The sequence below is a fragment of the Bombina bombina genome, chromosome 6 (genome assembly GCF_027579735.1).
Source record: "Bombina bombina isolate aBomBom1 chromosome 6, aBomBom1.pri, whole genome shotgun sequence".
NCBI classification, from domain to species: domain Eukaryota; kingdom Metazoa; phylum Chordata; class Amphibia; order Anura; family Bombinatoridae; genus Bombina; species Bombina bombina.
In genome coordinates, this window is record NC_069504.1 from 1,041,042,121 (window position 1) to 1,041,066,053 (window position 23,933).

General features: G+C 41.0%; 1 protein-coding gene across 2 annotated transcripts in view; it reads right to left on the minus strand.

Moving 5' to 3' along the window:
* Positions 1-23,933, minus strand: part of CAPRIN2 (caprin family member 2) — a 211,670-nt gene that overhangs the window by 174,040 nt on the left and 13,697 nt on the right. For both annotated transcript variants that reach the window (XM_053718796.1, XM_053718795.1), the window contains exons 5-11: positions 23,506-23,588; positions 21,650-21,808; positions 20,208-20,251; positions 19,204-19,626; positions 17,700-17,753; positions 17,372-17,476; positions 17,148-17,279 (exon numbers count right to left, since the gene is read on the minus strand). In XM_053718796.1, the coding sequence (XP_053574771.1) occupies positions 17,148-17,279; positions 17,372-17,476; positions 17,700-17,753; positions 19,204-19,626; positions 20,208-20,251; positions 21,650-21,808; positions 23,506-23,588 (1,000 nt within the window). The remainder of the gene's footprint in view (positions 1-17,147; positions 17,280-17,371; positions 17,477-17,699; positions 17,754-19,203; positions 19,627-20,207; positions 20,252-21,649; positions 21,809-23,505; positions 23,589-23,933) is intronic.

Genomic DNA, 23,933 nt, shown 5'->3' on the forward strand with positions numbered 1-23,933 from the left:
TCTGTTGGGATAGATCAGAGTGATCGCCGTTCCATTGCCTCAGCATGCACAGTTGAAGAGGTCTGAGATGGAACCTGGCGTATGGAATGACATCTATGCTGTATACCATGAGACCAATCACCTCCATACACCGGACCACAGATGACCATGAGGTCAGGAGGGCAAGACAGCTGTAGGCGATTTTGCAATGTCTCTGGTCTGTCAGAAATATCTTCATGATATGGAGTCTATTATCGTGCCCAGGAACTCCACTTTGGTACTGGGAACCAGAGAACTCATCCTGAGTTTATTTTCCATCCATGAGATCAAAGTAGAAGAGCTCTCGAATGATCCTCTGCCAGCCGGAGCCTGGACTAGGATGTCATCCAGATAAGGCGCTACATCTCAACACAGCGAGGAGAGCTCCCAAAACCTTCATAAAGACTTAGAGCAGTAGCCAGACCGAAGGGAAGAGCTACAAACTGAAGTGCTGGTCCAGAAAAGCAAATCTTGTGAAATGGCACATGAAGGTAAGCGTCCTTTAAGTCTATTGTAGTCATGCAATGTCCCTCTTGAATGGACCTTATAGTCTCCATCTTGAATGATGGGACCGACAAACTTGTTTAAGCACTTTAAGCTTAGAATCAGGTGAAACGTACCCTCCTTTGGGACTACGAAAAGGTTTGAATAGTACCCTAGACCTTTCTGCCAGAAGTAATGGTACAATTACTCCTAGAGAAGAGATCCCTCACACACTCTAGAATGGCATCATGCTTCTCTGGTTTTGATGATAGATTTGACAAGAGGAATTTGCACCTGGGAGGGAAAGATTTTCAACATATCCTGTAACCCTGGGCAATGACTTCCAGAACCCAAGGATCCTGTACATTTCTCCTCCAAGCCTCCACGAAAAGAGATAGTCTGCCCCCTACACAATCCAGAACTGGATCAGGGGCCGCCCCTTGATGCCGACTGTCTCTGTGGGCTTCTTGTTCCACTTGGCTTTAATCCAAGACTGAGATGGCTTCCAAGATCCCTTGATTTGCTCGGGGCTTTGCGGCAATCTCAATCAAAGAAAATCTTGCAATAAGAAAGCTACGCGATAACCACGACATTGTCATCCGATCTTCTGATAAGGGTGGCAGTGTCGTGGTTATGAATAAAACAGATTATGTGAGAGAGGCAAAAAGACAATTAACGGATGGTGTCACCTATAGAGCTTTGTCTTCCAATCCTACAGGAGCCTTTAGGAAGAAATTGGAGAAGCTGGTGGATGAGGGAATATCTATTGGTATTTTTGAAAATAAGGACAGGATGTCATTGATTCCAGCATTTCCTGTGATGCCCATCTTTCACCACCTGCCCAATCCTCCAGGACACCCAATCATATCTGGCATTGGTTCATTATTTGAACCATTATCGCAATGGGTTGATTCTGTTTTACAGCCCTTGGTAAAAGGCTTGAGTAGCTTCCTTAGGGATTCAGGCCATTTGATCTCGCTCCTTGAGTGTGGAGTGGTGTGAGGGTTTTGGGTGGGTGGTGATAGATGTGGTATCACTTTATTCCAACATCCCCCATGCTTTAGGACTAAAAGCAATTGAATTCTTCCTCAAAACTAGGACAGACTACTCTGAAATCTTTTGTGCTTACATTTGTGACTGCGTCAGGTTCCTACTATCCCATAATTTTTTTATGTTTGATAATGAGTATTTTTTGCAAATTTGCGGAACAGCAATGGGGGCAAAATTTGCCCCATCATTTGCTAATTTGTTTATGGAATGGTGGGAGCTTGGCGCAGTCTACAATGTGAACAACCCCTTTAAAGATAATATTCATCTATATATGCGTTATATAGATGATCTTATTTTCATTGTCAAAGGGGATTTTGTTTTTGATGATTTTATGCGGTACATAAATGATAATGAACTCAGTTTGGGGTTCACGGGTGGCATGCATTTGAATGAAGCCCAGTATTTGGATTTAAAACTGGTCATTTGTGTTCAAAGTGCCAGTATATTTACTGACACATATAGGAAGCCGACAGCAGGCAATACTATTCTGCATGCCACTTTGTGTCACCCCAAACATTTGATAAAAGCCATTCCCAGAAGTCAATTTCTAAGTTTACGCAGAAATGCTACCAAAGATTCATCATTTGAAAAACAGGCAGCTGACCTTAAGTATAGACTTCATATGCAAGAGGTTACAATTTGGACACTTTGGAAAAAAAGTCTTTGAGGTTAGAGAGGAACACTGAGAGAAAGCAAGAGAAACTTTAAGAAAAAAAATGGTTTCTCAGATTAAATACTCTTTTCCACACAGTACTCTTCTCAATTTAATGAGATCTGTAAAATTCTAAAGAGGAATCTAACTCTCTTGGAGGGTGATGAGATGTTAAATCCTTATTTGAGGTGTATAAAATTTGTTTCAAAGAAAGCACCCACATTGTGAAACTTGTTGGCACCCAGTTTGGTATCTAATCACCCTGATAAGAGGAAGAAGAACTGGCTAGATCGTAAAGGCACTCTCATGTTTATCACCCAATTGTGGCACATGTGAGGTGACAGTTTTAGAAGTTTTACAACTGGTCTAAGCTATAAAATTAATCATTACATGAATTGTTCTTCAACTTTTGTCATTTATTTGTTGGAGTGTAACCTTTGTGGGGTTCAATACGTAGGTCAGACCTCACGTACCCTGAGAAAGCGAGTGGGAGAACACAAAAGAGATATTAAAAATTATGTAAAAACATCTAGTGTTGCAAACCATTTTAATTGGTATCATTTTTCTAATATTCCTAATATTAATGTAAAAGCCATTGATAAAGTGTTCTTGCCACCAAGAGGTGGTAACAAATTCAATATTCTAACTAATAAAGAATTATTTTGGATCTTTACATTATGTACAAGGGAATCCCAAGGTTTAAATAAGGAATGGGATATCAGTTTATTCACAGATTAAATTAAAGCAGACGGTTAACAATAATAATATATTTACATATGTGTTTGTGTTTAACTCAAAACTGAATTTCCTTTTATGTCATTTAGTGCCCTACATCTCTGTATTATCAGTCTCTTTTTGAATAGTGGTATTAATGAAAATCAAGTATAGTAGATCTTTAAGATTTAAATTGTTAATAATATTCCTAGTTTTTTTCTAGCATGTATATGGAATATTATGGAATGGTTAGGTCCTTTGATACATTGTTTTAACTGCTTTGGCCTCTTTCACACTTGCGTGATTTCCAGCCTTGTTTCACATATGCGATTGGTGCAGGTTGGAATTTAATCAGGCCGTGTTCAACAGGCTAACATCCTATGACAAACCCTGAGGCACGAAATGCGTAAGGACACGCCCCCTTCTTACATCCTACCTGTGTGTATGTTTGTACTCTGAATTGATATGGATTAAACATCCTATTTTATCTTGCAAATACAACGCTGTGCTGCCTATTTTGTTTCATTGCAGTCGCTGGGACTTGTCCAAATGAAAGGGACAAAAATTAGGACCATTAGGTTCCAGGCCTGGACTGAAAAGAACCTTCCCCTTAAATGGAAGGGAGAGTAATCTAGATTTGGACATCATGTCAGCAGACAACGACTACAAACACAGAGCCCTCTGGGCCAGAACAGAAAAGCATGATGTCTTGGTATTCAAGGGAATAATCTGCATATTTGCATTACAGAAAAATTAGCTAGCCTCAGGGCCTCAATTCTTTCCTCTCATCGAGGGGAGTTCCCCCCTTGATCATATCTGACAGTCACACCAATAGCAGGCTAAAACAAGAATCCTGTGTGCTGAATTTTTTTTCTTAACAGGGTCTAATTTCTTATCCATGGGTTCCATAAACTATCCTCGAGAGGGATAGTGGTGCACTTAGCGAGCTTGGAGATAGCTCCATTCACCTTAGGGACATACCCCCACAATTCTAGCTGAGTCAGGAACAGGGAACAACTTCTTAAATGAAGGGGAGAAAGATCCAAGTCTCTCCCATTCATTCTGAATATTCACCATCCTAACGGGAACCCGGAAAAGTCTGGGGCACTACCCAGTCCTCAAACTTTATCAAGCTTAGGAATAGAAGGTTCCTTGGGTAACTTTGGTTCCGGAACCTCTAGAGTAGCTAACACCTCTTAATAAAAAGCGCAAGTGCTCAATCCTAAACCTAAAGTCTGGTTCCTCCGCAGTCGGAGGTTGCCGATTCTGACCCAGAAAGAGTCTTCCAAGGTAACAGTCTCAGATACATCCAACGGATTAGATGACTCCCTGGGAAGGATAGCAATGTTTAACCTTTAGCATGCGCTTAGCAGGGCAAGGTAAAGCACTAAAGGCCACAGACACCGCTGTTTGCAGCTGATCAGCAAAATCTGTTGTCCACAGGGACCCTCCCGCAGGAGGATTAGTAGTGCACTGGAGAGCAGCATGTGTAATCTGAGATGATTGTAGGGAACGCACCTCGCAGGACGGAGACACCTCAGTGGTACTAAACATTTTGTTCTTTTTAGATATCACTATTTTATCAAGGCATGTGGAACATAGTCGAGCAGGCGGTTATAACATAACCTCACAATAAACACAAGCATAAGATCTAGGCAAGGAGGGTTAGACAGTCAGGAAATGGGAAGATGAGGCCACACCCGGTCACATGGAGTGCCATGCAGGAGCGCCCCTGCAGCCGAAAAAAAAAAAAAAAAAAAAAAAAAAAAAAAAACACACATGCCAAACTAAACAGACAGCACAGTTAGTCAAAAATAAAGAACCCGATTTCACACATTGCCAGAGCCACATCTCGCACCAAAGCAGAGCTGCTATATATAGCTCCTCCCTTCCCTCCCACTCCAGTCATTCGACCAAAGTTAGGAAGAGAAAGGAAAAGCCAAGCTGCAGTGGTGTCTGAATTTAACAAAAATTAACAACCTGTCTTAAGAGAGCAGGGTGGACATTGACTCGTGTCTAAAATAAAAAAAAAAAAAAAAAAAAAAAATTATGCTTACCTGATAAATTTGTTTCAAGGACACGATGAGGCCACGGATCATCCTTACTTGTGGGATACAATACTAAAGCTAGAGTACACGGATGATAAGGGAAGGACAAGACAGGGAACCTAAACGGAAGGCACCACTGCTTGAAGAACCCGTCTCCCAAAAGCAGCCTCAGTCGAAGCAAAAGTATCAAATTTGTAAAAATTTTTGAAAAAAAAAAAAAAAGTGGAGAAGACTAAGTTGCATCATTGCAAATCTGTTCCATAGAAGCTTCATTTTTGAATGTCCATGAAGAAGCAACCACCCTAGTGGAATGAGCGATAATTCTTTCAGGAGGCTGCTGTTCAGAAGTCTCATAAGTAAAGCGGATGATACTCAACCAAAAAGAAAGAGGTGGTCAGCTTTCTGACCTTTAAGTTTCCCAGAGAAAATTACAAATAGAGAAGACTGACAAAGGTCGTTAGTTGCTTGTAAGTAAAACTTCAAAGCATGGACCACGTCCAAATTATGCAGAAGCCTTTCCTTCTGAGAAGGATTAGGACACAGAGATTCAGGTTCCTGTCTGTAACAACCTTAGGAAGGAACCCTAGTTTAGTACGTAAAACTACCTTATCCGAATGGAAAATAAGGCAAGGCGAATTGTATTGCAACGCCAAAAGCTCAGACACTGTTCGAGCTGAAGAAATAGCAACAAGAAATAACTTTCCAAGATAACAACTTAATATCTAAGGAATGCATAGGCTCAAACGGAGCCCCTTGAATAACTAAATTCAAACTCCATGGAGGAGAAACTGGTTTGAACACAGGCCTGAGCCTGACAAAAAGATTGAACATCTGGGAAATCAGCCAGAAGTTTGTGTAACAAAATAGATAAGGCAGAGATCTGACTCTTCAGGGAACTCGCCGATAAACCCTTCTCCAATATGTCTGAGAAAGGACAAAATTTTGGGAATCCTAACTACTCCATGAGTAGCCCTTGGATTCACACCAATAAAGATATTTACGCCATATCTTAGAATAAATTTTCCTAGTTATAGGCTTACGAGCCTGAATCAAGGTCTCTGACTGAATCAGAAAAACCCTGCTTCGATAAAGTTAAGCGTGCAATCTCCAAGCAGTCAGCTTCAGAGAAATTAGATTTGGATGAAGGAAGGGTTCCTGAATGAGAAGATCCTTCCTCAATGGTAATCTCCAAGGTGGCAGGGATGACATGTCCACCAGATAGGCATACCAAATCCTGCGAGGCCAAGCAGGAGCAATGAGAATCACTGATGCCTTCTTTTTGATTCGAGCAATGACCTGAGGAAGAAGAGCAAACGGGGGGAAAAGATATGCAAGGCTGAAGGACCAAGGAACTGCTAGAGCATCTATCAGTTACGTCTGGGGATCCCTGGACCTTGACCCGTATCTTGGGAGCTTGGCATTCTGACGAGATGCCATAAGATATAACTCCGGCCGACCCCATTTGAGAATCAGGTTGGAGAATATCTCCGAATGGAGTTTCCACTCTCCCGGATAAAAGGTCTGCCTGCTCAGAAAACCCGCCTCCCAGTTGGCCACCCCTGGGATGTGGATTGCTGACAGATGGCAAGAATGGGCCTCCGCCCACCAGATTATATTGGCTAACTTGGTCATCGCTAAGGAACTCCTTGTTCCTCCCTGATTGATGTAAGCCACTGTAGTTATGTTGTCCGTCTGGAATCTGATGAACTGGGCCGAAGCCAACTGAGGCCAGGCCAGAAGAGCATTGAAGATTGCTCTCAATTCCAGAATGTTTATAGGAAGAACAGACTCCGCCTGAGCGCACACTCCGAGCCTTTAGGGAACCCCAGACGGCTGGCATCTGTTGTCACAATCACCCAGGATGGTCTGCGAAAGAATGTTCCCTGGGATAGATGATCCAGAGGCAACCACCATTGAAGTGAGTCCTTTGTCTGCTTTTCCAGGATTATTCGAGGAGACAAGTCCGCATAATCTCCATTCCACAGCCTGAGAATTTTAAACTGCAGAGGTCCCAAGAAAGTCACCCTTGTATTCGGGATAAAGGAACTCTTTCCTATTTACCTTCCACCCGCGAGTCCTCAGGATAGTACGATGTCGGTATGGGACTTTGCTTGTTGACAAGATGGCACCTGGATTAGAATATTGTCCAGATAAGGCGCCACCGCAATGCCCCATGGTCTTAGAACCGCCAGCAGAGACCCCAGAACCTTTGTGAAAATTCTGGGTGCCATGGCCAGCCAGAAAGGAAGAGCCACAGACTGAAAGTGTTTGTCCAGAAAGTCAAACCTTAGGAACTTGTGATGATCTCTGGATAGGAACATGTAGATATGCATCCTTTAAGTCCACTGTCAGTCATAAATTGACCCTCCTGGATCAATGGAAGAATGGTACAAATAGTTTCCATCTTGAAAGATGGAACTCTAAGAAAATTGTTTAGACTCTTGAGGTCTTAAGATAGGTCTCAAAGTTCCCTCCTTTTTGGGAACCACAAACAGATTTGAATAAAAACCCCGTCCGTGTTTCTGCACAGGAACGGGAATAATTACTCCCAGAGAGGAGAGGTCCCTTACACAGCGTAAGAACACCTCTCTTTATCTGGCTTGCAGATAATCTTGAAAGGAAACTTCCTCGGGGAGGAACATTTTTGAACTCCAGTTTATATCCCTGGGACACCATTTCTATAGCCCAGGGATCCTGAACGTCCCGCACCCAAACCTGAACGAAGAAAGAAACAGTCTGCCCCCTACCAGATTCGGTCCCGGATCAGGGGCATGCCCTTCATGCTGTTTTGGAATCAGTAGCAGGCTTCTTGGACTGTTTACCCTTGTTACAAGGCTGGTTGGGCCTCAAAGTAGGCTTGTATTGGGAATAGTTTCCTTCCTGTTTAGAGGAGGAAGAGAAGGAATTTCCCTTGAAATTTTGAAAGGAACAAAAATTACTTTGTCGTCCTCTGTTTATTTCTTATCCTGAGGAAGGAGATGACCCTTACCTCCCGTGAGAGATAATCTCCTTCAGACCAGGTCCAAACAAGGTCTTTCCCTTGTAAGGAATTGCTAGAAGCTTAGGCTTGGATGACACGTCCGCAGACCAAGGTTTTAACCACAAGGCTCTGCGGGGTAGGATAGAGAACCCTGAACTCTTAGCTGCCACTTTAGTAATTTGAAGGGAAGCATCCGTAATAAAAGCATTATCCAACTTCCGAGCTTTAATCCTATCCTGGATCTCCTCTAGAGAAGTCAGTCTTGAGAGACTGACAAAATATCAAACAAATAAGCTGCCACACTAATGACAGTAGCAATGCACGTAGCCGGCTGCAATAGCAGACCCTGGTGAACAAATCTTTTTAAGTAGACCCTCCAACTTCTTGTCCATGGGGTCTTTAAAGGCACAATTATCCTCAATAGGAATATTTCGCTTGGCTAAGGTGGAGATAGCCCCTTCCACCATAGGAACCGATTGCCAAGTTTCTTTGACAGCTTCAGCTATAGGAAAAAAAATTTAAAATAGGGGAAGGAGAGAAGGAATACCTGGTCTCTCCCATTCTTTAGAAACAATCTCTGAAGCTTGCTTAGGAACGGGAACATCTAAGTATGAACTTCGAAATATCTGTCCAATTTACTCTATTTCGCCTGAGCGACCACTACTGAAGAATCACAATAGTCTAGGGTAACCAAAACCTCCCTGAGTAACAGGCGGAGGTGTTCTAGTTTGACTGATTCAGAGGTTCTCTTTCAGATTTAAAGGCAATGAACTCTGAGTCTGAAATTTCGCCTTCTGACAAAACCTATATATCCTCCATTTCAGTTCCCTGGGAGGGTACCTCTGAGACTGCCACCATAGCATCAGAAACCTCACTAACATAGTTGTCTTTCCTTTTGCGCTTGCCTTTAACATAGAAAAACAGACAACACATCAGAAATTGAGGAAGACACAACTGTAGCTATGTCTTTTAAAGTAACTCCAGCAGGAGCTAGAGTTGAAGTACAGGGCACTGCTTGAGCGGGCACTAAAGTTTGGGACGCTTGGGGAGAAAGCTACGGCATACACTGACTCTTCATTAGAGTCCTGAGAAGCATCAGTCTTAGAAAAATTCTCTTTATAACTTAAAGCACTCAATACACGAGGGACAAAAAGGAATTGGTGGTTCCACATTGGCATCCAAACACATGGAGTAAGTAACATTTTCCACGGCTCCAATGTCCATACTGAAAAGAAAAAATTAACTTTCAAAAAAATTTTTTTTTTATTTTTTTTAATAATCAAGTGTTAGACACTTTAAGACTTAAAAAGGAAACTTACTTGCGGAAGAAAAACGTTTCTCAAATCAAAGTGCTAAGTAACTCACATCACAAATGCTACTGTAGCTTTAAATTTTAAAATGTCCAGTATTTTACTGCTACTAAGTAAAAAGACGTATTGACAGGAGGAAAAAAAAACTAACATTCAGACCCCCTTACACCTCAGCAGCTCTGCTGAGGCTACCTGACCACCGGACTCCTGCTATGTAGAGAAAACGATCCAGATACACAGGGCTGAATAGAGCACGAACCGCTTGCTTAATATACTGCAAAAACCATGCGGTTCAAGCCGAGTGATGCGCAGTTCAGAAAACACGGTGTGAAAACAGTAGCCCCGCCCATTGTGGGCATCACTAAACAAATCGCAATCGGCTTCATAAGAAAAATAAGCCGTTATTACAAACAAACATGCAGCATATCTCCCAGCGCCAGTGCTCCTGTACTTGTGCTGTCAAAAAAAAAATCTAACATAAAGTGTCATGTCCCAACATAAAGCGTACCAGCCTCTGAGCCTTATGTGAATGCCTTCATTTAAAGTGCCCACTTTTCTCTGTCATTTTTCTGTTAGCTCCAGAAGAAAAAAAAGTCAGCACTTACCTTAAAGCTGTCCAACAGCAAGACAGTCCAGCAGGTTTAAGAGGTCCTCTCCCTCCCATAGCCCTGTGGAAAATGATGAAGCCTGAGTTAACTTTGCTTAGGCTATCAGGATTAGGGCAGCATAAACGTATGGGAGGCGCAGTGAGAATGTCCCACCAGTTCCCATTGCTTTAAAGCCACCAAAAGCTCTACTGAAGAGACTGATCTGGACTACGGCTACACCCTAGAACAAAGCAGCACAATCTTGTACTACTATAAAAATAATAAACTCTTGATTGAAGAGTCTAATCTAACACCTAACTTTACCTCTTACTATCACTAACGTAGGCAAAGAGAATAACTGGAGTGAGAGGGAAGGGAGGAGCTATATATAGCAGATCTGCTGTGGTGCTCTTTGCTGACCAGGAGGTGAAGTCGCACAAGTAAGGATGTTGATCCGTGGACTCATTGTGTCTAAAAAGAAAGAAACTATCTTACCAGAATCTATGCTGTGGAACAGCAACACGGCTTCAAGTTTGACAGTGATGTAGCATCGCCTCTGACATGGACTTGAGTAGTAGAAAGCAGGCAGCAAAAAAACGCAGATTGCTTAAGGAGCTGTTAATGAGTCGGGGTGGCTTCGCAGAAAGACTCTCCCTGCATCTCCGGACTTTAACTTTCATCCATGCTCTCACTGAGAGGCTGACAGGATTACTTAAAACTCCAGTCCCATCTCGAAGAGTAATACCCTACATAAGAGACTACTCCATAATCTTCCGACACTTCTCTGCCATCCTCCTGTGATGGAAGGCAAAGAATGACTGGCGGATGAGGGAGGTATTTAAGCCTTTGGCTGGGGTGTCTTTGCCACCTCCTGGTGGCTAGGTTCTGTATTCCTACAAGTAAGGAATGAAGCTGTGGACTCTCCTCATTTTAAGATGGAAAACAGAATTTATGCTTACCTCATAAATTACTTTCTCCAACGGTGTGTCCGGTCCACGGCGTCATCCTTACTTGTGGGATATTCTCCTCCCCAACAGGAAATGGCAAAGAGCCCAGCAAAGCTGGTCATATGATCCCTCCTAGGCTCCGCCTACCCCAGTCATTCGACCGACGTACAGGAGGAAATATGCATAGGAGAAATCATGATACCGTGGTGACTGTAGTTAGAGAAAATAATTCATCAGACCCGATTAAGAAAACCAGGGCGGGCCGTGGACCGGACACACCGTTGGAGAAAGTAATTTATCAAGTAAGCATAAATTCTGTTTTCTCCAACATAGGTGTGTCCGGTCCACGGCGTCATCCTTACTTGTGGGAACCAATACCAAAGCTTTAGGACACGGATGAAGGGAGGGAGCAAATCAGGTCACCTAAATGGAAGGCACCACGGCTTGCAAAACCTCTCTCCCAAAAATAGCCTCTGAAGAAGCAAAAGTATCAAATTTGTAAAATTTGGCAAAAGTGTGCAGTGAAGACCAAGTCGCTGCCTTACATATCTGGTCAACAGAAGCCTCGTTCTTGAAGGCCCATGTGGAAGCCACAGCCCTAGTGGAGTGAGCTGTGATTCTTTCAGGAGGCTGCCGTCCGGCAGTCTCATAAGCCAAACTGATAATGCTTTTAAGCCAAAAAGAAAGAGGTAGAAGTTGCTTTTTGACCTCTCCTTTTACCAGAATAAACAACAAAGAAGAAGTTTGTCTGAAATCTTTAGTGGCCTCTAAATAGAATTTTAGAGCATGGACTAAGTCCAAATTGTGTAACAAACGTTCCTTCTTTGAAACTGGATTCGGGCACAAAGAAGGTACAACTATCTCCTGGTTAATATTCTTGTTGGAAACAACCTTAGGAAGAAAACCAGGCTTAGTACGCAAAACCACCTTATCTGCATGGAACACCAGATAGGGCGGAGAACACTGCAGAGCAGATAACTCAGAAACTCTTCTAGCAGAAGAAATTGCAACCAAAAACAAAACTTTCCAAGATAGTAACTTAATATCTACGGAATGTAAGGGTTCAAACGGAACCCCTTGAAGAACTGAAAGAACTAGATTAAGACTCCAGGGAGGAGTCAAAGGTCTGTAAACAGGCTTGATTCTAACCAGAGCCTGAACAAACGCTTGAACGTCTGGCACAGCTGCCAGCCTTTTGTGAAGTAAAACAGATAACGCAGAAATCTGTCCCTTCAGAGAACTTGCAGATAATCCCTTCTCCAAACCTTCTTGTAGAAAGGATAAAATCCTAGGAATTTTTATCTTGTTCCATGGGAATCCTTTAGATTCACACCAACAGATATATTTTTTCCATATCTTATGGTAAATTTTTCTAGTTACAGGCTTTCTAGCCTGAATCAGAGTATCTATTACAGAATCTGAAAACCCACGCTTTGATAAAATCAAGCGTTCAATCTCCAAGCAGTCAGTTGGAGAGAAACCAGATTCGGATGTTCGAATGGACCTTGAACAAGAAGGTCCTGTCTCAAAAGGTAGCTTCCATGGTGGAGCCGATGACATATTCACCAGGTCTGCATACCAAGTCCTGCGTGGCCACGCAGGAGCTATCAAGATCACCGAAGCCCTCTCCTGGTTGATCCTGGCTACCAGCCTGGGAATGAGAGGAAACGGTGGGAATACATAAGCTAGGTTGAAGGTCCAAGGTGCTACTAGTGCATCTACTAGAGTCGCCTTGGGATCCCTGGATCTGGACCCGTAGCAAGGAACCTTGAAGTTCTGACGAGACGCCATCAGATCCATGTCTGGAATGCCCCATAATTGAGTTATTTGGGCAAAGATTTCCGGGTGGAGTTCCCACTCCCCCGGATGGAATGTCTGACGACTCAGAAAATCCGCTTCCCAATTTTCCACTCCTGGGATGTGGATTGCAGACAAGTGGCAGGAGTGATCCTCCGCCCATTGAATTATCTTGGTCACTTCCTCCATTGCCAGGGAACTCCTTCTTGTTCCCCCCTGATGGTTGATATATGCGACTGTCGTCATGTTGTCTGATTGAAACCTTATGAATTTGGCCCTTGCTAGATGAGGCCAAGCTTTGAGAGCATTGAATATCGCTCTCCGTTCCAGAATGTTTATCGGGAGAAGAGATTCTTCCTGAGACCATAGACCCTGAGCTTTCAGGGGTTCCCAGACCGTGCCCCAGCCCACCAGACTGGCGTCGGTCGTGACAATGACCCACTCTGGTCTGCGGAAGCTCAATCCCTGTGACAGGTTGTCCAGGATTAGCCACCAACGGAGTGAATCTCTGGTCCTTTGATCTACTTGAATCGTCTGAGACAAGTCTGTATAATCCCCATTCCACTGTCTGAGCATGCACAGTTGTAATGGTCTTAGATGAATTCGTGCAAAAGGAACTATGTCCATTGCTGCAACCATCAATCCTATTACTTCCATGCACTGCGCTATGGAAGGACGAAGAACAGAATGAAGAACTTGACAAGAGCTTAGAAGCTTTGATTTTCTGACCTCTGTCAGAAAAATCCTCATTTCTAAGGAATCTATTATTGTTCCCAAGAAGGGAACTCTTGTTGACGGGGACAGAGAACTTTTTTCTATGTTCACTTTCCATCCGTGAGATCTGAGAAAGGCTAGGACGATGTCCATATGAGCCTTTGCTTTTGACAGAGACGACGCTTGAATCAGGATGTCGTCCAAGTACGGTACTACTGCAATGCCCCTTGGTCTTAGAACCGCTAGAAGGGACCCTAGTACCTTTGTGAAAATTCTCGGAGCAGTGGCTAATCCGAATGGAAGTGCCACAAACTGGTAATGCTTGTCCAGAAAAGCCAACCTTAGGAACTGATGATGTTCCTTGTGGATAGGAATATGTAGGTACGCATCCTTTAAATCCACCGTGGTCATAAATTGACCTTCCTGGATGGTAGGAAGGATCGTTCGAATGGTTTCCATTTTGAACGATGGAACCCTGAGAAATTTGTTTAGGATCTTGAGATCTAGAATTGGTCTGAATGTTCCCTCTTTTTTGGGAACTATGAACAGGTTGGAGTAAAACCCCATCCCTTGTTCTCTTATTGGAACTGGATGAATTACTCCCATCTTTAACAGGTCTTCTACACAATGTAAGAATGCCTGTCTTTATTTGGTTTGAAGATAATTGAGACCTGTGGAACCTTCCCCTTGGGGGTAGTTCCTTGAATTCCAGGAGATAGCCTTGAGAAACTATTTCTAGTGCCCAAGGATCCTGAACATCTCTAGCCCAGGCCTGAGGAAAGAGAGAAAGTCTGCCCCCCACCAGATTCGGTCCCGGATCAGGGGCCATCCCTTCATGCTGTTTTGGTAGCAGTGGCAGGCTTCTTGGCCTGTTTACCCTTGTTCCAGCCTTGCATCGGTCTCCAGGCTGGTTTGGGTTGAGAAGTATTACCCTCTTGCTTAGAGGATGTAGAGGCTGGTCCGTTTCTGCGAAAGGGACGAAAATTAGGCTTATTTCTAGCCTTAAAAGACCTATCCTGAGGAAGGGCGTGGCCCTTTCCTCCGGTGATGTCTGAAATAATCTCTTTCAAATCAGGACCAAACAGTGTTTTGCCCTTGAAAGGGATGTTAAGCAATTTCGTCTTGGAAGACACATCCGCTGACCAAGACTTTAGCCAGAGCGCTCTGCGCGCCACGATAGCAAACCCTGAATTTTTTGCCGCTAATCGCAAAGTGGCATCTAGAATAAAAGAGTTAGCCAATTTAAGTGCATGAACTCTGTCCATAACCTCCTCATACGAAGATTCTTTATTGAGCGACTTTTCTAGTTCTTCGAACCAGAAACACGCTGCCGTAGTGACAGGAACAATGCATGAAATTGGTTGTAGAAGGTAACCTTGCTGAACAAACATCTTTTTAAGCAAACCCTCTAATTTTTTATCCATAGGATCTTTAAAAGCACAACTATCTTCTATGGGAATAGTAGTGCGTTTGTTTAGAGTAGAGACCGCCCCCTCGACCTTAGGGACTGTCTGCCATAAGTCCTTTCTGGGGTCGACTATAGGAAATAATTTCTTAAATATAGGGGGAGGAACAAAAGGTATGCCGGGCCTTTCCCATTCCTTGTTTACTATGTCCGCCACCCGCTTGGGTATAGGAAAAACCTCGGGGGGCACCGGAACCTCTAGGAACTTGTCCATCTTACATAATTTCTCTGGAATGACCAAATTGTCACAATCATCCAGAGTAGATAATACCTCCTTAAGCAGTGCGCGGAGATGTTCTAATTTAAATTTAAATGTTACAACATCAGGTTCAGCTTGTTGAGAAATTTTTCCTGAATCCGAAATTTCTCCCTCAGACAAAACCTCCCTCCTGGCCCCTTCAGATTGGTGTGAGGGTATGTCAGAAACGTTATCAGCGTCCTCTTGCTTTTCAGTGTTTAAAACAGAGCAATCGCGCTCTCTTTGATAAGTAGGCATTTTAGATAAAATATTTGCAATAGAATTATCCATAACAGCCGTTAATTGTTGCATAGTAATAAGTATTGGCGCACTAGATGTACTAGGGGCCTCTTGAGTGGGCAAAACTGGTGTAGACACAGAAGGGGGTGATGCAGTACCATGCTTACTCCCCTCATCTGAAGAATCATCTTGGGCACTATTATTATCTGTGGCATCATTGTCCCTACTTTGTTTGGACACCATGTCACAATTATCACATATATTTAAATGGGGAGACACATTGGCTTTCATACATATAGAACATCGTTTATCTGATGGTTCAGACATGTTAAACAGGCTTAAACTTGTCAAAGCACAAAAAACGTTTTAAAATAAAACCGTTACTGTCACTTTAAATTTTAAACAGAACACACTTTATTACTGAATATGCGAAAAAGCATGAAGCAATTGTTCAAAATTCACCAAAATTTCACCAGTGTCTTAAAGCCTTAAAAGTATTGCACACCAAATTTGAAAGCTTTAACCCTTAAAATAACGGAACCGGAGCCGTTTTTACATTTAACCCCTATACAGTCCCAGGAATCTGCTTTGCTGAGACCCAACCAAGCCCAGAGGGGAATACGATACCAAATGACGCCTTCTATAAGCTTTTTCAGTGGATCTTAGCTCCTCACACATGCATCTGCATGCCTTGCCTTCCAAAAACAACTGCGCATTAGTGGCGCGAAAATGAGGCTCTGCCTATGACTAGAGAAGGCCCCCCATCTGAAAAAGGTGTCCATACAGTGCCTGCCGTTTAACAACAATCCCCAAGATTATAATAACTATAAAGAGCTATAATCTGACAAATATGCTTAGCAAAGTAATCGTTTTAGCCCAGAAAAATGTCTACCAGTTTTTTAAGCCCTTATAAAGCCTTTATTCTTTTACTTAAAGAAAATGGCTTACCGGTCCCCATAGGGAAAATGACAGCCTTCCAGCATTACAAAGTCTTGTTAGAAATGTGGCCAGTCAAACCTCAGGCAGAAAAGTCTGCCAACTGCTTCCCCCAACTGAAGTTACTTCATCTCAACAGTCCTGTGTGGAAACAGCAATCGATTTTAGTAACGTTTGCTAAAATCATCTTCCTCTTACAAACAGAAATCTTCTTCTCTTTTCTGTTTCAGAGTAAATAGTACATACCAGCACCATTTTAAAATAACAAACACTTGATTGAAGAATAAAACTACATTTAAACACCAAAAAACTTAGCCATCTCCGTGGAGATGTTGCCTGTGCAACGGCAAAGAGAATGACTGGGGTAGGCGGAGCCTAGGAGGGATCATATGACCAGCTTTGCTGGGCTCTTTGCCATTTCCTGTTGGGGAGGAGAATATCCCACAAGTAAGGATGATGCCGTGGACCGGACACCTATGTTGGAGAAATATGATTTAACATCCTGTTAAAACATCAATTTGCTAAATTGAGTAGAGAAATTGGGAATCCTGGGCTATGGGGACTTTACAACTTCACACCTGTGAATGCTGTACTCTTGTTTTCAGGAGATTCTATGGCATTACAGTTGGTCATAATAGCTTTGTACAGCATGTTCTGAGGTGCGTGTACAGTTTACAATATGTAGGGCAAACTATGTACACTATGCACAATATCAGAACATTAAAAAGGGTTTTTTTTTTTTAAAAAAAAATATGGATTTGATCAAATCCATAAGTGACGAAAACCATTGATTTGTTTTTATTTTAAATTATGGATTTGCATTTTACATTCTAACAGTATTCAGCACAGGTAACAAATGTTGAACCCATTGTCTTTAACTGCTCCTGGTAGTCCTGGGGTCCAAAATGTAAAACAGGTTTTAAGAGTGGGAACCTGTTAAATGGAAGGAGGCTACAATTACTGGTTACCTGCATGAAGTTACAAGTGCCCTTTATCTGATCAATAAGGTCTTTAAGCATTTGTTTTCGCAGCTCTGGATCCTTTGGAAGAGTTGGAGAAGAGCTGAATTCTGCAGCTGACTGAGGAAGTATCCTATGATTCTTAAACAAAAATATTTAGAAATTAACAGCCAGATCATTCTTTACTGACCAAATCTAAAATAAAAAGCAGCAATGCGTTACTATAAACTGACCGGAGGAGTGCTTGGTACAGTGCGCAACGGTCTGTTTTCGCCAGATGACAGGACCTCTTGTTTCTTCACAGGATGCTTGTTTATAACAATAGGAACCTTCAAATCCTATTTAATAAATTAATACTCATAAGGCAGGCCTGACAAGTTCTATGCTGTACATAAACCTTCAAAAATGCATTTAAATACTTTAAGTGATACCCAACAATATTAAAGAGCAAAGCACCTTAGAAACGTCTTGCAAAACATTTGAACTGCGCTCCAATGCTTTGTTTCTTTATAAAAAAAATAAACCACAATTTTACTGTATAAAGATTAGTATTTTAGTTACCTTTGTGTTCATTGACTTTATTTCCACAGGATGCTTTGTCATACGTTCACGTCTCTAAAAAAAAAAATATATATAATCACATCAGGAAACGCGTTTTCTATCCCTTAATTACCTATATATAGTAAGTATATATATTTGATAAAAATATATCCATGCATCTTATTCACATAGATAAGCTACATTCAGTTAAAATGCATTTTCTACTGTTACCAGGGGCAATATTTCATCACCCAAAAATTTGAAATTTCAAACAGATTGGTTTTCTAATGGCCTAATGAAAGTCTGTTGCAGTTTAAGGCTTATTTGTATTAGTTTTTTGTCCAAAATTTCTTTAATAAACCAAGAAAATGCATTTTTCTTTGGGACCAAAGGAGGCATTAACCTTTAGAATATTCTAAACCTTAACATAGATGGTCATAATGTTATGTATTGTAATCAGAACAGCTTCATCTTGCTTTATAAATATTTATTATATTTATCCTTAATATGGTAGTAAAAAAAAAAAAAAAAAAATTAAAAAAAAAAAAAATAATGTTAGCAACAGATAAAAACCCAAAAGATTTTACCCCTGAAAGTTGCACTTCTGCACCCGTCTCCTCTCCAGGCTCTTCTGATCAGGTCTTTCAAAAGCGCTTCACGGTTGCGATGTCTAATCAGTGCGCCGAATTTAACACGCTACCGGGAGCGAGCTACATTCAGTTAAATAGCACTATTGGGCGCACTGTGATTAAACATCGCACCCGCAAACCACTTTTGAAAAAAATACATTATCAGAAGAGCCTGGTAAGTAACAAAGGTAAAATCTAAAATATTTAGATTTTTTAAAGCCGTTGCTAAAATAACATTACATAATTCTGCACAACGTGCAGATTTAACATTTTTTACATTTGCTATCCCATTAATGCCAAAGCATAAGTGAAAAAAAAAACACAATTACTTAAAGGGACAGTATACACTCATTTTCATATAACTGCATGTAATAGACACGACTATAAAGAATAAGATGCAGATACTGATATAAAAATCCAGTATAAAATGGTTTAAAAACGTACTTAGAAGCTTTCAGTTTATCTCTGTTGAAAAGGTAGTTGGAAAGCCCACTGCAAGTGGAAAATAAGACACCCCCCCCCCTCCTTTTGCATATGAAAAGACCCTTTACACAAAAAGGAGCAAGCTGGAGAAGGTAGCCGACGGTATTCAAATAAAACTTTGGGGCTTGGTTAGGAGTCTGAAAATCAGAGCAATGTTCTTTAAAAATAAGAAATTATACATTTTAAAAAAAAAAAAAAAAAAAAACTACACACCACACGACTTTATGGGTGTTACAAATAGATCTACAAAACATTTATGCAAAGAAAAAAATAAAAAAAAAAGTGTATAATGGCCCTTTAAGCTAATTGTATGAATGTTTTGGAAGATCTTTATTCAGATCACTGCTTTCTTATGCACAGTGCTAAAAGTTTAAACTATACAGTTTAGACATTTAAATGTATGAAAAATCTACCTCCTTTGGTTCAGGCTGTGCAGCTTGAAGTTTTTTTGCAGGCTGAATACTTTTAGCAGTCAGAGGATTTGGTACAGGGTGAATACTTTTAGCAATCTGAGGATTTGGTACAGTCTGAGGATTTGGTACAGGTTGAATACTTTGAGTAGGCGGAGGAGTTTGAGCAGCATGCCATAGTTTGGGCATCACCATAACAGGTGAGGAAGGCCATCTCTTCTGGTCTTGCAGCTCCAGGTCAGTCGTCACACTCCAGGGTTTTAGAACTTCACTTTTAGTATAGTTTGTCTCCAGTGGCTTAGGAACCTCAGTAGTCACACTCCAGGGTTTTAGAACTTCACTTTTAGTATAGTTTGTCTCCAGTGGCTTAGGAACCTCAGTAGGCTTTTTGGCTTCTGGTTTTGTTAAATATTGCCTGATAGGAAGCTGAGATTTGACAAAATTGACTTTGTAAGTTTACTTTATCTAAGAATTCATGATTTTATAAGTGATAAGAATTCCAAAGCCATGGCACATCTAATAGGAAACCTCCCACTCCCTTTACAAAGCATTAGATTCTTCGCTGTATGCCATATACTGGTTTGTGGTAGTCACGTGATAAGTGATCACCTTTACCTTTGTTATGCATCCACAATTTGTAAGTGGAATAATCTTATTTTTATAGACTAAAATAATGGGTGCTAGTTCTATGGGAAAAATGAGGTTGGGGCTGCAAATTCTTAAAGGTACACTGCTGCTGAGGCAGGACCAAGGTGTGTCTCTAAACAGACCAGAAACAAGGTAGATCACAGAAAACATAGGCCCTAATTAGGACTTGTGTGCTATGCTTCTATATTGTGCAGAAATTTGACTTGGTATTTATCTTACTGATAACTGTCTCTGCTTCTAACAAGGCTACCTACAAATATGCACCTTTAAGCAAAGCTTTGTTTCATTTATTGTGCTAGGCAGTTATCTGTGCAGATATAAATGTACTAAAAAGGTCAAATTAAGAATTGCAATCTTACCTCTTGAGGGTGAACGATGGGCTTTACATAATCCACAGATGGCTCTAGAAAATAAATTGTTCGATTAACCAAACCTGTTATTCACACGGTTAGCAAGCTACACTTTTCCCCAAACGTTGGTCCTGTCAAGTTAAATACTCTTGTGCCGCAGAATGCATAATATGAACTGACTGTTCTGTAATACGTATCAGTTCATATAGATGTCAAGCCATGCATTCCTTGCTGTAACAATGTTTTATCGAGCATGTTTGCATCTTGCTTTCCAGCCATATTTATGTAAATCTGATCTTTTTAAAGCCGACACTTGCGCTATGCATGTACTCTTTATGAAGCATGTTATACTACGGTTGATGCTTAGTAAGTTCTTATTTGAAAAGCAAATTGAGGGAAACCTAACCTCTAGAATGCATTGTCTCATACAGCAGATTATAGAGGTCACTGGTAATCAAACCTGTCCTCAGGCCACCCCAACAGGTCAGATTTTCAGGATTACCTTGCATGAGAGCAGGTAAAATAACTTTACTAATCGGCTGATTATGTCACCTGCGCTCCAGTTCAGATATCCTCAAATGTGCCCTGTTAAGCCCTGAAGACAGGTTTGAAAACCAGTTACATAGATCAATTTGGGGTTTTTCATGGGACATGGCAGGAACACCCTTAGTATTTGCAAGCTCTGAGCAAACAAATTTGCAGGGCCCAACACTCTTATTCCCCCTCCCACTGTATGGCGCACCCCTGTCCCAACATTACCTATATAAAAAACAATATATATTTATATCTCCTGATACCAGAAACAAGGATATACATTGCACCTTCTCATACAGTCACCCCTGAAAGCACGGGCCCCCCCCCCAAACCATGGGGCCCTGAGCAGCTGTCCCTCTTGCCCTGCCCAAAGAGCAGGCCTGACCATGTGTTACATGCCAATGGTTAAAGCGTAAACTAGTATTTAAAAAAAAAAAAAAAAAAAAAAAAAAAAAAATTATTTCAGGATCCAGATAGAGCATATAATTTTTCAACTTATTTCTAATTTACTTCTATTAGAAAATTCACCATTCTCTTGGCATACTTTGTTGAATAGCAATGTACTATTGGGAGCTAGCTGAGCACATTGAGTGAGTCAGTGAATAAACATATGTGCAGCCAATCAGCAGCTGGCTCATAAGTAGTGCATTGCTGTTCTTGCCTAGGTATGCTTTTCAAAGTACATTGGAATGCATGCACAAATATGAATGTTTCATTTTGAAATTTCATCAGTCTTGTCAGCTCCTAAACAAAAATAAATAAAATATATATATATATATATATATATATATATATATATATATATATATATATATATATATATATATATATATATATATATATATATATATATATATATATATATATATATATATATTAAAGACTTCATTTTATAGGGAATGAATAAATATTTGCACCTGGCTCTTTAATATCCAACTTCAGTTTTTCATTTGCGTTACTCTTCAGTAGATCATGCAGAGAAGTCTTTGTTTTTGGTTTCTCACATGGGGGGTCAGGTACATTTTCAAAATAGCCACAATCTAGCAGTCTGGCTGCCAATTCTTTTAAGTATTTATCTGGAGAGGGGAGAAGGGAAAAAAAAAAAAAAAGTTATAAAATAGTTATGTCCTCATAGGAGGGAGTGTAATTTACTATAATGCCCCTTTAAGAAAAGAGTAAAGGATCTTTATGGATTACTGGATGTGTGACCCTTATGATTTACAAACCAATTTGTTTGGTTAAGTGAAGGGCTAAGTAAAATATACTGGATATCTGAAAGTGTGGCCCCATCTCAGGAAGATGAAGACCGCCATCAGCGAGTACCATCTTGGGCTTTAGTGCTAAAGGGCCATAATACCCAAATGTTTAAACACTTGAAAGTGATGCAGCATAGCTGTAAAAAGCCGACTGGAAAATATCACCTGAACATCTATGTAAAAAAAGAAAGATTTTACCTCAAAAGTTTCTCAGTAGCCACATCCCATTGTAAAGGACTTCTAAGCAGCATATCAGTATGTCTGTCCCGGGACACTGGAAGGAGCGAGCTCACGTGCACTCATTTTATTTCCCTATTCAGTTTAAAGGAAGTTTGCTATGAAATCTCATGAGATCACAGTAAAAGTTCATGACCTCAGCACTGCTCATCAGGGATAGGCAAGGTGTCCGTACACAGACACTGGTGTCTGTGACTGGCCCTGCAGTGTCTGCCACCCATTTTGTGGTGGGGAGGGAGGAGTACGACAAATGAATGCTGGTCCTGACTCCTCCTAGACACATGCAGCGCCACGCCCGCATGTTTAGTAGCGGGAAAGTGGGAAGTGCAGCCTGTGTCAACCAACTGTAAGTAGTGACCCGTCCAGATTCCTTGATCTTTTTGGCAGCATAGTGCTGGTGCCTGTGTGTAGAAGACCGCTGCCTACTCTGACAGACCTTACCTACCCAAATAAGTAATCAACCATGATCATGCAATTATCAAGGTGGGTGGTTTTGGTCAGGAGTTGAAGAGCCCTCCAGAAGTCTCTTTAAAATGGGTGCTCTGACTCATTTTCAGACAGTACCATGTATCCCAGCAGCAGGAGCCTCCAAGATTTTATTTAAACAGGGTTACCAGACTCTCCCCAATCATAGGGGGCCCTGTTTGTACTGACTGGGACCGCAGGTGAAAGTTTTAGCCATGGGGTCTGCATGCTGAGACCACACAGGAGAGAGTGAAAGGTTAAAACAGAGCCTTTGCAGGGAATAGAGCTGGTAAAAATTTATTTCTGCTTGTACTCAGGTGGAATTCAGTCCTGCTTCAGATACAAATGTTATTTCTGCTTACTGATGGGCATTTACTTTTAACAAAAAGCATATTACTGCTCTACTCTACCCATAGAAAACATGGGGAGCGTAAATTACCACGAGTTTAAACAAATTCAATTTTAACAGTGCTATCCGTAATACGAATTGGAGCGTTAAAAAAAAAAAAAAAAATATATATAAGCTACTGGCCATGCTCAGCATAAAATTTTACAGCACATCTCAAACTAAAGTTGCTAGAACCGACTTTAAAAGTGATTTTTAGATTAGCTTAAAGAATATTTATGACCCTGCCATAGTGAAATTTATACTTCTACATTTATGAACTTTAAATACCAGCCATGTTGGAAGGGTGACAACCTTATGCGCATCTGATAGGGTACAGATCATACAAAAGGCATACACCAACATAGGCGTCAGGTGAAAAGACTGGGCATGAGAGACTTAATATATTAAACAGTTTTATACTACTTACAAGTTGTTCCAGCTACAGTTTTGTCACTGCCTTCCAAGAAGTTCCAGAAATAGAGACAGCTCTGTTCCATCTGATCTTCTAGACTAAAAAATACAAATAGAGAATTGCAAACAGTTGCCCTGGGTGATGGTATTACTAATTGAGAAGTAATTTCTCCATATCTCTGCATTTTCAATACATAGTGGATATATAAAGTCTACACACCCCTGTTAAAATGTCATGTTTCTGCGATGTAAAAAAATGACAAAGATAAATTACAGAACTTTTTCCACCTTTAATATGACCGATAAACTGTACAACTCAATTAAAAAAAAAAAACTAAAATCTTTTAGATGGAGGGAAGTAGAAATAAAAAGCTAAAATATGGTTGCATAAGTGTGCAAACCCTTAAAATACTTTGTTGAAGCACCCCATTTTATTTTATTACA